This window comes from Struthio camelus, chromosome 1, assembly GCF_040807025.1.
Source record: "Struthio camelus isolate bStrCam1 chromosome 1, bStrCam1.hap1, whole genome shotgun sequence".
In the NCBI taxonomy this organism is placed as follows: domain Eukaryota; kingdom Metazoa; phylum Chordata; class Aves; order Struthioniformes; family Struthionidae; genus Struthio; species Struthio camelus.
The window spans coordinates 204041544-204053586 of record NC_090942.1 but is presented as its reverse complement, the minus strand read 5'-3'; the positions used below and the strand labels follow the sequence as shown (position 1 = coordinate 204053586).

Below are 12043 nucleotides of genomic sequence, written 5' to 3'. Positions count from 1 at the left end.
GTGTGCGTGTAGAAGGTGATTCAAGTCTTCAGTGGATTATTGATTGGACTAAGCATATATGGTGATAACAGTGTGTGCAGCAAAGGTCAGATGTCTTCAGCTAAGACTAAGTAGGGGGCGGGGAACTGCAGTCAAAGGCATAGAAAATTATGGTGGATGGTGAGCTGCAGATAACAATGGTTGTCAGCCATGGCAAAATTTTTGAGACAATGGTGAAGGCAGCAAGACAACCAGCTGGAGCTTCTCTTGCCTAAATTTTTAACCACTGTATAGTTAGATACCTTAGTTTCAAGTGGGTACACATTCAGAACCACTGATCTCCTCTCTCTTTCAATGAATCACCCTCTGGAAATGCATCTCGCTTCCTATTTTTTGCAGATGGAACAAAAGTAGCTCAGAATAGACAGCAAGATAAGGTCAAATTAATGCCATTCCAAATTACTGGAGAACACTGGGACAGGTTTGTGGAGGATTGAAAATGTATATAAAAAAAGCCCCACACCTGAAAACTTTTTTTTAAATCAAGCTGAGAAAAAAAGATAGTTTGGGGAAAACATTTGTGATTTATACATGTGAGATGGGCACTAGCAATCTGATCATGCTTGAGTCAGAGTGGGGAAAAGAATGCGCAAGTGGAGCGTGCGGAGTACTGACAGACTTCTTCAAATATAGTAATACAGCAGACTTGCACGTGGGAATCTTGGAGATTCTATTAACGTATAATGCTGATCCCCCCCCCCAAAAAAAAAAAACAGGGAAGGGGGAAGGAAGATAAAACAGGAAATTGTGAATTCATGCTTTTGGCTTTAGTAATTTTGTGGTAAAGTAAGGGCAAGAGTGAATGGGTAGGAGGAAACTTTAATGCATGGAAGGGTATATGGTATTGACTGTAAATATGATTATGGAAATACTTAGCAGCAAATGCAGGGATGAAAACTGAAGCATCCTTCTAGAGGAATCTAGGGATAGAGCTGGAGCTCTTGTTAAGGAATAGATTCACCAAGTAGAAGAAAACCAAAATTTTATCATCTAGGTATCTCAATAGCAGCCTAGGAGAAACAAGAAGCCATTTAATCAAAGGCTTAACTGAAAGAGCAGAGCCAGGAGGGAGAGGAAGAAATCAGTAGCAGGAATGCTGTTGTTGCTGCATTTTGCAAGATTTAGCACCTTTTTCTTTGAAGGAGAGAGAAAACTGAGCCATCACAGCCTTTGATAGTCAAGCTGTGTGTAGCAGTTCAGAGTAGGTGGGCTTCTCTGTACGTGAGTCACCTGTCATTCTCAATGATTTGTGTTGGATGAGATATAAAGCCTTTTTTAAAGAGAGAGAGGGAGGTACAGTTTTTGTACTGGCATTTCAGCCTTTTTGTTGGCTTTGGAAGAAGCATTTGCACTGAAGGTGTGAATTCACAGTTTCCCTGAACTGATAAATTGGGGCTATTTTGGCAACAGCCCTCACTTTCCATCTTCCTCCCCGCTCACTTCCAAGAGTACAACTAGCTTGTTCTCAGCAGGACAAGAGAGTATTAGTGCTGCGCAGCGAGTTGCAGAGCAGCTTCAGCTGAAAGCCAACCTGGCAAATTAACAAAAAGTAAGGGAGGATGGGAGGGGAATGCAGCCCTGTAAGGTTTCTGACCTTCTATACCATGTGGGCACATGAGAACTAGTGCTGACACCCGCACAAAGTGGAGGGGGGGGGGGTTGCAAGAGGCTGTAGCTGCCCTTTCTGTAGCGTCCAGCACTTAGCATGAGGTGATCCTGCAGCCGCAGCCTGAATTGCTGCCAGAAAAGTCAAAACATTTTCATTTAAAAGAAATACTTTTTTTTTTTTTAAAGCTACTGCGTAATGTTGGATGCAAGTGTAGTCATCTTAAATACTTGAAAATTGTGACTGAGAGCTGAATTTCCTACGTTGCCAAAGAGTGATGCCAGGCCGTTCAAGTTCAGAGAAGGAACTCAGCGTTTGATTGCTTTTTTTGCTTGCACTAATTGGCCTGATGATGGGTTTTTTGGGGGGATTGTGAGAACTGCCATTGATCCGTTTTTCAGCCGACAGAGCCTTGTACATACCTGTAACATTGTGTATGGTTTTACCCACTAATGTTTTATGTCACATACGATCGTAATTTCCCTCTCCTGGCTGTACCATTAGGTTGACTTATTTTGGATTCCATAAGCATCCATAAAATTTTTATTTTTATTTCTTATAAAGAAAGACTTATAAAGAAAGACTTATAAAGACTGGTTTGGGATGGAGGTTGCAAGCAAATATCAAGAGGAACAATAGTGCAAAGACCGTTTCTTTGCTTACTGAAAATCTGAAAGCGGGGCTCTTAGTGTTGAGATAACTTATAGCGTGACCGATAGAATCAGTGGAATCTACGTAGTAGAACACTCTGCTAATGCTACCTCATGAGATTGCCACGTAGTATGTTGAAAGATATATCGCTTAAATGTATAGCCAAGAATACAGAAGAACAAAATTTTAAGTTTTACATTTGTATTAACTACGTATTGTGGAATCCTGATCAGAAACAAGAAGAGCTATTTTTGTTGTTTATGTATCACAGAAAAATTTTGAGGAACTAATTAATAATTGGAACCTAAAATTGCTGTGAAACTGTAGTAACAGAATAGAAAAGTTATTTGCACTATAGAGCCCTGATCTAGAGATGTGATGATTGGCGACTTTAAAGAAGCAAACAAACTTTGAGGGGGAAAAAAATCCCTGCTCGTCCTGGCTTCAGGAGAGTCATTAAGGAGTCTCAGTTACTTTCCGCTCTTGCTTTGCAGAATTTTTCAGTGGACTTAACTAAAATTGTTGCATAGAATTCATGTTCTTTTGCTGTATGTGTAGAAACGAGCAATTTTTAAGGACTTAAGGTTTCAGAGAAGTAAAGTTTATTGATTCTGTCTCCCCCATAACCCCCAGCAAACAGCTGAAAGTAAAGTGGCTAATGTGTCTGCATACAAAGGTTAGAAGGTAGAATAAATATCATAGAGCCTACATGAGTGAGACTTAATTGTTTAGCTGTGATTCTTCAGTGCTTTTACAAACATAATCTGTTAAAATTTAAAAATCATTTTTTTCAAAGGCTTATTTAAAATGTCAAAATGTTCCTTTGCATTAAGGCTGCACGATGTGACTGTTGTAAGTCTCAAGGAAGTCTCAAAGAGAAAGTGCAGTGGCGTGGAGAAATGAAGCACTTTTGTGATCAGCACTGTTTGCTGCGTTTCTACTGTCAACAAAATGAACCAAATCTGGCAACGCAAAAAGGACCTGAGAACTTACAGTACGGTATGTGCTGCTTTATGGTTGCTAAATGGCAAATAAAGTGCTTCCTTTAAAAGAAAAATGAAAAGGTGCTTGCATTATTTATCTGTTGTAATGAACTTGTTCATGTCAGACTGCCCCCCCCCCCCCTTTTAAACCATTAAGGGCATCATGTATTCAAGCGTGTGGTATTTTTTTCATCTTAGCTTTCTATTTTATTGTTCTTTTAAGAGATGAAGCACTATCAGATAATGAAATGCTTTTGTAATCACTTTTTAAAAATAAATCTTCTTTTTAGGTTAAGCGTAATGGGGCCAGAAAATGTTTTCCCCTTTCATTGTGCTCCAGATTTGCTCTGTGGAAATGTTTCTTTTCCAGATGTGTTTTAGTCCCAGAGAACAGAGGGACGGGCTAGGAGTTAAAAGGAAACAAAGAAATGTGCTAAATGAAAATGGAAATTGAAGCATCTAGATAATAGGAATGCATTGCTTTTTTGCTCAGTTGGCAATAGGTAGCTTATACATTTTCTGATGGGGCAGAATGCACGTTTGCATGCTTCTTAGGGATCTAAATGGCATGTCAGCATGGAAAGTTCAAATAAATCAGTCTTTTAATTAGTGTAATTAAATCAACACAATTCTTTGTGCAGATACTTCCATATTTGGACAGTTTAGTATTTACTTTTCTAAAACAGATTATATTTGCATCTGGATATAGCTTTGCTTGAGCTTTTGGAGTTTGTGTAAGGTTCAATGCCTGAGGAGTGACGTGCCTATGAATGAGAAATGTCACTTCTCCCTTGAAGCACTACTGTGATAGAGTAGTGATCAGTGCTGTTAATTTAACATTAGTTTGACGTTGTCCGAGTTACTTATCAAAAATTGCTTTGATTCTGAAAAAGGGAAACATTTAATTTTCTAAAAAGATTCTTTTTACATTTTTAGATCAGGGCTGTCAAACCACCCGAACAAAACTAACGGTAAGTATATATAATACGTAATGTAATTAGCATGTAAGATGTGACATCCTGGTAGCTTAAAGGGATGCTATTAAAAAAGTAATACTTTTTGTATGATAAAAATACTGATCTGAGTTTGTGGAGTTATTAAATCTGTATCACATCAATAGCGGAAATTAACTTACTTTTAAAAATCATGTTCATATTTTGTCTTTTCAAATGTCTTCTGGGAAAAGAGATCAGCAGCCAATGTATTTTATGTTTAGTGCATGAAAGTATTGCTTAAACATTAATCCACAAAGCATGTATATCTTTTTTATGTGTTTAAACTGATTAGGTATATTTATTGAATGTAGAAAGGGAAGATAATTTCACTGAGTTACTAGCATTTTAGAATTGTATCTCAGCTTTGAAAGGCCAAAAATAAAGCTTCAGATCTTAAATTATTATTCTCAAGGGTAAAATAATTGATGCTCAAAGTCTGATCGACTTTGCTGCAAGTGGCAGAGTAGTGAAGCATAACCTTGTGCAGGACTGATGTCTGTGAGGGTGGAGATATGAGTGGAGCAGCAGCCTTAATTTTGAGTTAATCAGTTTTTGTCAGCTTGTCGTAAATAGTATTATCAATAATCATTTATTCCTTTAGCTTAGTGTATTTTATTTGAAACTTAGTTTTATTCTGTCTGCCACGTGAAAGATCTGAGAAACACCTATTTTTCAATGAAAAATTTGATTGACTCCCTTTTTAAATGAAAATATGTCTAGGCTTCTCTAAGATAAATCTCAGGTTTAAACAGAAGTATTGTGATGATACGGTAAAAAATGTATTAATGAAAAACACAGGAAATAAGATTGCTTAGGTAATTGGAGATGTTAAACAAGCTAAGCCAGCACGTTAGAAACATGTAGTATTTTATGTTTAATAGCTTCTAAGGATGTTAATTCAGTTCACAATTGTTTAACGGTCATATAAAACCTATTTGTGACACAAATTTCCTACATTTTAAAAAGTGTACTGCCTGTCAAATAAAATCCTCTGCTGCTCTTGCTACTTTACTTTCTTTCCGTATTTAACAGCGTGTGGGGGGCCAATTGTATTACATATGACCAAATACAGGTGAAAGTCTCTGTTTCTTAAATCAGGTTCTAAAGCAGGTGTTAGAGGACAAAATATGTTCAGAATAAGTTCTTCTTACCTATTTGTTGTAGAACGCACCTCGAGTTAAGTGTTGTTGAAGTGACGTCAAGTATCCAAGTATATGTTGATAGTATTGTGGAGCCAGCAGGGGGAGCCGAGAGTTCACGCGTTAGGTATTGAGAAGAAATTTTGGTAGCTATAACGCTCTATTTAGAAATATATTTAAAAAGAAAAGAAGTTTTGGATCATAGCACGCTTCAGGAAAGTCAGACTTTGAGCCAAAAGTTTGTAGTTACATTGTTTACAATGAAATTTGTTAAAGTTAAAAGTATTTTTTTTAAGTTATGGAGCAGCTTAAGATGTACTTTCATGTAAACAAGAGTGCAAAAAACAGCATCTTACATTTAAACTAAAATCTGAGGCAAATGAGCAAAATGCAGATACATTACATTCCTGACAGTGGAAGCTCATTGCTAGAAATGCAAAATAGGTTGTAACTAAAGAATAATGGTGCTGCTATGTGCTGTGAGCTTCCTCTTCAAGATCTCATCCTTGAAAAATATCAACTGATGTATAAAATTGAAACTTTGGGTTGAAATCAGTCATGGCGCAACAACAACTTCTCTTTTATTTGCTTGTGTGTAGGGCTCAGCACCACCACCTTCTCCTACACCTAATAGAGAAATGAAGAACAAGGCAGTTCTTTGCAAACCTTTGACAATGACAAAAGCCACATACTGTAAACCTCATATGCAGACAAAATCTTGTCAGACAGGTAACTGTTGAATTGTACTAAAACCACTTTTTTTTTTTTCATTGCAGACTTTTCTTTTAATTGTTACTGTCTTGGAACATATTGCAAACATATTGATTTTTTTTCCCTAAACTGCAGGTGTAAAATATATTTAAGTACCTGGCAGTGTTTGCCTTTTTCTTTTTTCTTTTAATAGAAGATGATTGGAAAAAAGAGTATGTCCCAGTGCCTATTCCTGTTCCTGTTTATGTTCCGGTGCCTATGAACATGTATAGTCAAAATGTTCCTGTTCCTACAACAGTTCCTGTTCCTGTAAGTCAGACTTCAGTTTTATTTTTAAATTGGCATCCATGCACATGCATGTGAGGGACTGCTTGGTGTTGTGGACTATTCTTATTCTGGTCCATCTAAATGTTTGCAGGATGCTGCAGCACTGTTTATTGATATAGAATCAGAAATCTCGCAGAGGCACTTAATTTCCTAATTGGTTTTTAGGATCTCTCTGCCTGCTTTCAGCATGATAATCTTTTGCTGCTGAATTTTTAGAAACGCTTCTGAGTGGGTTTTTTGTATGATGAATGTGTGTTAAACAGCAAGATTTGTTCTGGTAGTGGGGAAACTGAAGGGTTGTCTTGAAAGTGGATGGCAGAGTGGGATAACCAGAAGGAAGAAAGGCAAGAAAAGAACCTTATGCTGATGAAAAAAAAAAAACACCTCTAAGTTAAATTTGTTGTCACTTGCATAGCATATCACGTCTGAGTGATGAAAAAAACGTCCTGAATTCCTAAAATTCTGTATTTGACAAGCAAGCCACCGTAAAAGCAGTATGATGAATTTGTCCAAACTGTTAGCCCAGAGTTATGTCAGATTGAGGTTTAAAGCGCAGGAGCCCCTTCCATTCTTACTTTGATTCACTACGTTTTGTCATATTTCTTCCCCCCCCCCCCCCCCCCCGTCCTCTTCTATTTTCCCTTCTGTTCTGAACAATTTATATTGAATCATTTAACCCGTCAGCAATTTTTTGTTAGCCCATGCTTAGATGATGTGCTTCTAATCTGTGTTAACTTTTAAAAGGAGGCATGTATAACTGGTGTTTCTGTGTTGATTGCTGTTGTTGCCTTTTTGCAGTGTTTTTTTTTTTTTTTTTCCTTTTCTAACCATGTATTCCTCCCTGCCTACCTAGGTGCCAGTTCCAGTTTTCTTGCCCACTACTCTGGATAGCAGTGAGAAAATCCTTGCAGCAATTGAAGAGCTGAGGGGGAAAGTGTCCTCAAATCCTCTGGAAACTGAGCTATTGTCCTTGTCAGGGGCGGTACCTGAAGAAGATGGAAAAACAGAATCTTCTGATGTGACCAGTGAGTTTGTCTTTGACTCTTTGGAGTGTTGGGATGTATGTTAGTATGTGGGTATAAAAAGAAAGCTTATGATATTAGGAAAAGATTTCTTCTGGTACAACAGTGCTATTACTGAATTCTGATATTAACTTGAAATCTTAAGTATTTAAACATTTTCTAGACCATGTCAGCATATTTGAAAAGTAGAAAACTTTTTGAAGTCAGTTGTGTGACTTTGGTCTGCTGTACCCGACCTTGCTCTTTAAAAATATGGGCATTCCCTTTGTGTGCTCTGGCTGCGCAGCTGATGGCAAGCAGTCATTCACAATTATACTCAGGATTTCTTCTCAGTGTCACTCAAAAGAATCCGAAACCAAACCAGTCTTCCTCCCTGAAAAGCTCACATCAAAACGTTAGGCAAAATGATCTCCACAGCTGTGTCTTACCTTTGTGAACACAGCTTCTTCTGAACAAGATGGGATGTGACAGTAGCCTATACTCTTTGTAGTAATACTTTACTAGGCACATTTTACATTGTCTGTGGGGAAGCAGGGGCTGTTAAAACTCAGAGAAACATCCATTTCATGACTAGAACCGTGGTCAGCAAAATCAGGTGACCTAACGATGCTTTGGCTGTTGAGTTGTCTAAAGATCCTCACCTGCAAGTGTCATTTCTTTGAAGAAGATAATGCATCAGTTGATACGTTATTGTGATGTTGAAATGATTTGTTGTTCCACCAGCCTACCTGAAAGAAGAGAACTCTTTCTCAGACAGCTTTACAGGTGAAGATCTAAAAATTCTAAATATCCTGCAGTGATATTTCTCCAGTGCACATACCTCTCTCTGTCTCTGTTTCCCAGCTGTGTCAGTCAAAATGCTTAAGCCTCTTCTGTATCTTGCCAGGAAAATTTCCCTTCTCTTTCAAAAATTAGATTTTAAGGTTTTTCCATGGCTAAGGTGAAGCTTTTTTCAGACTCTTTCAACAGATCTCTCAAAGGATGTTGAAAAATGACATGAACTTATGCCATAGGCTTGGTATACAGGCAGCCAGCAGTGGTTCAGCAATTGCTGCTCCCTCGAGGCTTATTGTTCCCCAAGTTGTCACCATTCCCCACCAAAGCTGGACGTTTCTGGCAGCACAGTAAGGCTGTCATTTGCAACTCCTTGCACTCTTTTGCTAAGTACGGTTAGCTGAATGAGCACATGTATGGGATCAAAGCTGGCTCTTTTGCAGAGAACTGAATTTGGAGAACGCTGCCCTTCCCAGAGGTAGGAAAAAGGTCAAGCTTTTGTTTCTCTTGACCTGCCTTCCTTGCTTGCTTTCATAGGATCTCTTTCACAGATTTGAAAGTCTGTTTTGTTGCAGGCAGAGTCATGTAGCATTTCAAGCTAGTTTGTATTCTCTGATTGGTTAACATGATCCAGATTCCCCTGTATTTGATTTTCTGCACGCACACTTTGCTGAGAGACTCATCAAAATGAAGAAAAGCAAATGGGCTAATAAGTATCTTTTTATTTAAAAGATATCAGATGGCAGAAGTAAATGTGGGATGTCAAGAACGACAAAATCTAGGATGGTGATGAGCAGACCAAGCAGCTTTAGAACCGCTGGATATCTGCCGTGTTTTGACTAATTCACACATTAATTAAAATATGATTTTTTTTTTTTAAATTTTATTTACAGGTGTGATAGTTGAATCAAATCTGCTAAACTCTGAAAGAGAGGCACAGACAAGCTTGCCTGATGTTCCATATGAACCAGACCTTGATATTGAGATAGACTTTCCAAGAGGTATTTATTCTGTCATTTTAGTAAATACTGTGAAGTAGACATTATGTGTAGTCCTTGTACTTTGTTTAATTATCCCTTCAGGTGAGCTTAATTTGATTGCAAGATCCGCTTGTCTTATTCTGTTAGAGAAAGAATTTAGGCCTTTGAAAGACTGGGGATTTCTGAATGAGTTCCTCCATCTTTCATAACAAATCTTTTTAAATAGAGTACTTTAAACAGAGAAAGGAGGAATTAACCTTTGACGAAAGAACTTGGCTGCATTTGGTTTTGGACATGGATTTAAGAAGGATATTTTGAAGGCTCAAAGACTTGGATGGTATGCATCACAGAAAACAATAATGAATACATTCTTCAGTCATAAGATATTTGCATAGGAAGTGAAATGGTGATTTAGAGCAGAAATGATGAAAGGGCTAATTTCCCATTGAAGTTTGTTAGAAGGTAGCAAACTAGTATGCTGCTCTTCACTTGTGTTGTCTTGTAGTTTCTTATTAATGACCGTAATTGTATTTGAAAAAGGTAGTGATATTTGAATGGGCAGGAAAGCTACTACTTTCTGAGATCTTGGATGAAAGAAGGTCCAGGTTTTAGGTATCACAATTCCTTCCACTCTATCCAAAATGCAGGCAATGATTTTTATTTCCTTATACTGTGTCCTAAGCAATTCAAGATCAAGAGACCTCCTGGGTGCATACTGTATACCTCATTCCTTCCGTGGATAGCTCCCATATCTGCTGTAGAAAGTTGTCTTTTGCCTTGTGCCATAGATGTGACTATCCAGACTCTGTTTCTCAGTTTGTTGTATGTCTAATTTGAAGACTGAGTCTGGCAATTAGGAAGAAAGGTTGGCGTTAATTTGAATAAGTTTATTAGTAAGATGCATACTAAGTTTTTATAAGGGAGGTTTGGTATATGAGGGGAAAAAAATACTAATAAAAACAAAAATAATCAGGGTGGGATAGTAAGCAATAGCAGTTTATGACAGATATTTAATCTGTTTAATCTGGGGCAGAGTTCTTAATTTTTTGCTTGTGAGTGCTATTTTATCTATATTCTTTTTCCTCCTTGTGGTGATTAGATTCAGTAATGGTTTGAATCGTGTCTTGAATGGTAAGGTGCTGAAATCAGACTGGTTATCAGAAGAGCATTCAGCTTTGAATGAAGGCATTGCTTGATAGTTAAGTGAGAAATGAGCCTTATTCAGTAAAGTAAATAAAGTTACAGCTTGCAGCATAAAATCTATTGATATGTCTTGTCATCCCATTCTGCTATATTGCCTGACTTAAGAGTCGGCTTCCTTCCACCCCTGAAACGTTAAACAAATAGTGTTTTGAGATATTACCATATACTTACATTGCTGTAGCGTATGTCATGAGCCAGGCCTCTACCACTTGTATAAATTTAGGCTAAAACCAGTTTCTCTGAAAGAGTTTACATTCTGAATCTCAGTTTTTTCATTAAGTGTAATGTGCTGTATAGAATATAAAACAGAAATAGAAATGACAGAAATACATGAATAAAGTGCGTATGTTAAGTTAATTTGTATTTTTTCCACTCATAGCTGCTCATTTTAGCATAACGTAAACTTATTAATACCAAAGATTGCCTAGGCAGGAAAAATTAAGGAAGGGTCTGTAGTAAGAAATGCTGCCTTCGTGACCTGAGAAAGTGTTTGAAAACAGTCATTATTGCATTCTTTATAATTTATCTAGAAATAAGCATCTTGGTAATTTTGTCTTACCTGCAAGAAGAGGAATAGTTTTATTTCTTTGCACTGAAATACAGTCCTTGTTATTGTATTGACGTGGCTTTTGTAGATTCCTTGTATTAGTGAACATCCATGTAGTTCATAGCTTTTTCAAATCAGTATCATCTCAGTATCATCCAAAAGGTGTTTAAAAATTATTTTCTGTTAATTTATTTTCAGCAACTGAGGAGCTTGATACAGAAAACGAGTTTTTATTGCCTCCTGTTTTTGGGGAAGAATATGAGGAACAGCCAAGACCTCGGTCCAAAAAGAAGGTAATTGTACCATGCTAATTTAAAAAAAAAAAAAAAAAAAAACAGACAAAATTGTAAGTGATCAAAAACATGCCAGAGATTTTTCAGTTCTCGGTCTGCTCTAAAATGTTACTGCCTATTCATACCTATGCCCTTATCTTTTTTGATATAGTGATACACTAATTCAAGTAACAAAATTATTTCAGTCATGTCTATTGGAGTTAACTGGTGAATCAAATAGCTTAGCTTCTAAGTTCTGATCCTGGTTTTGCTGTAGATGACTCATATTGGTAGAACTGTTGATACAAGGTAATTAGTATTTCACCCTGTTTGTTATGTACTTACTCAGTATTACTCCTCCACCTTCTACTTTGAATAAAATGCAGAGGGTTTAATTTGACAGTAAAATGGAAAAGTGATGATATTGCCTTGGCTTATAGTGAGAGCTAAAGCATCTGCTGTATAAAATAGTTAAAAGACTTTTTATTTGCTTGTAACTTTTCCAGATTTTATTTTCAGTCAAAAATCTTAGTTTAAACACGGCAAATAATTTAGCTGTGCTCTTTTATTTAGAATGAAACTAACAGGAAAGAGGCTTTCTGGTGTTTGGCACAAAGCTGGAATTATTTTGTTGCAAGAACTGCAGTAGCTATCACAGCTTAAAAAAAAAAAACCCGTACTTTATAAAACTTATTAAAAATAAACATATCTTTCTAGTTTTAAATTTGGAGTCTGAACTGTCTGGTACTGTGCCTTAACTATGTTGCTGGCTATGCTTTAATTTGGGACCAAAT

General features: G+C 37.0%; 1 protein-coding gene across 13 annotated transcripts in view; it reads left to right on the top strand.

The window, feature by feature from the left end:
- ZMYM2 (zinc finger MYM-type containing 2) overlaps positions 1-12043 on the top strand; it is a 91321-nt gene that overhangs the window by 68209 nt on the left and 11069 nt on the right. For all 13 annotated transcript variants that reach the window (XM_068930285.1, XM_009686597.2, XM_009686594.2 and 10 more), the window contains 7 exons: positions 3130-3295; positions 4216-4250; positions 6013-6142; positions 6318-6433; positions 7305-7476; positions 9141-9248; positions 11176-11270. In XM_068930285.1, the coding sequence (XP_068786386.1) occupies positions 3130-3295; positions 4216-4250; positions 6013-6142; positions 6318-6433; positions 7305-7476; positions 9141-9248; positions 11176-11270 (822 nt within the window). The remainder of the gene's footprint in view (positions 1-3129; positions 3296-4215; positions 4251-6012; positions 6143-6317; positions 6434-7304; positions 7477-9140; positions 9249-11175; positions 11271-12043) is intronic.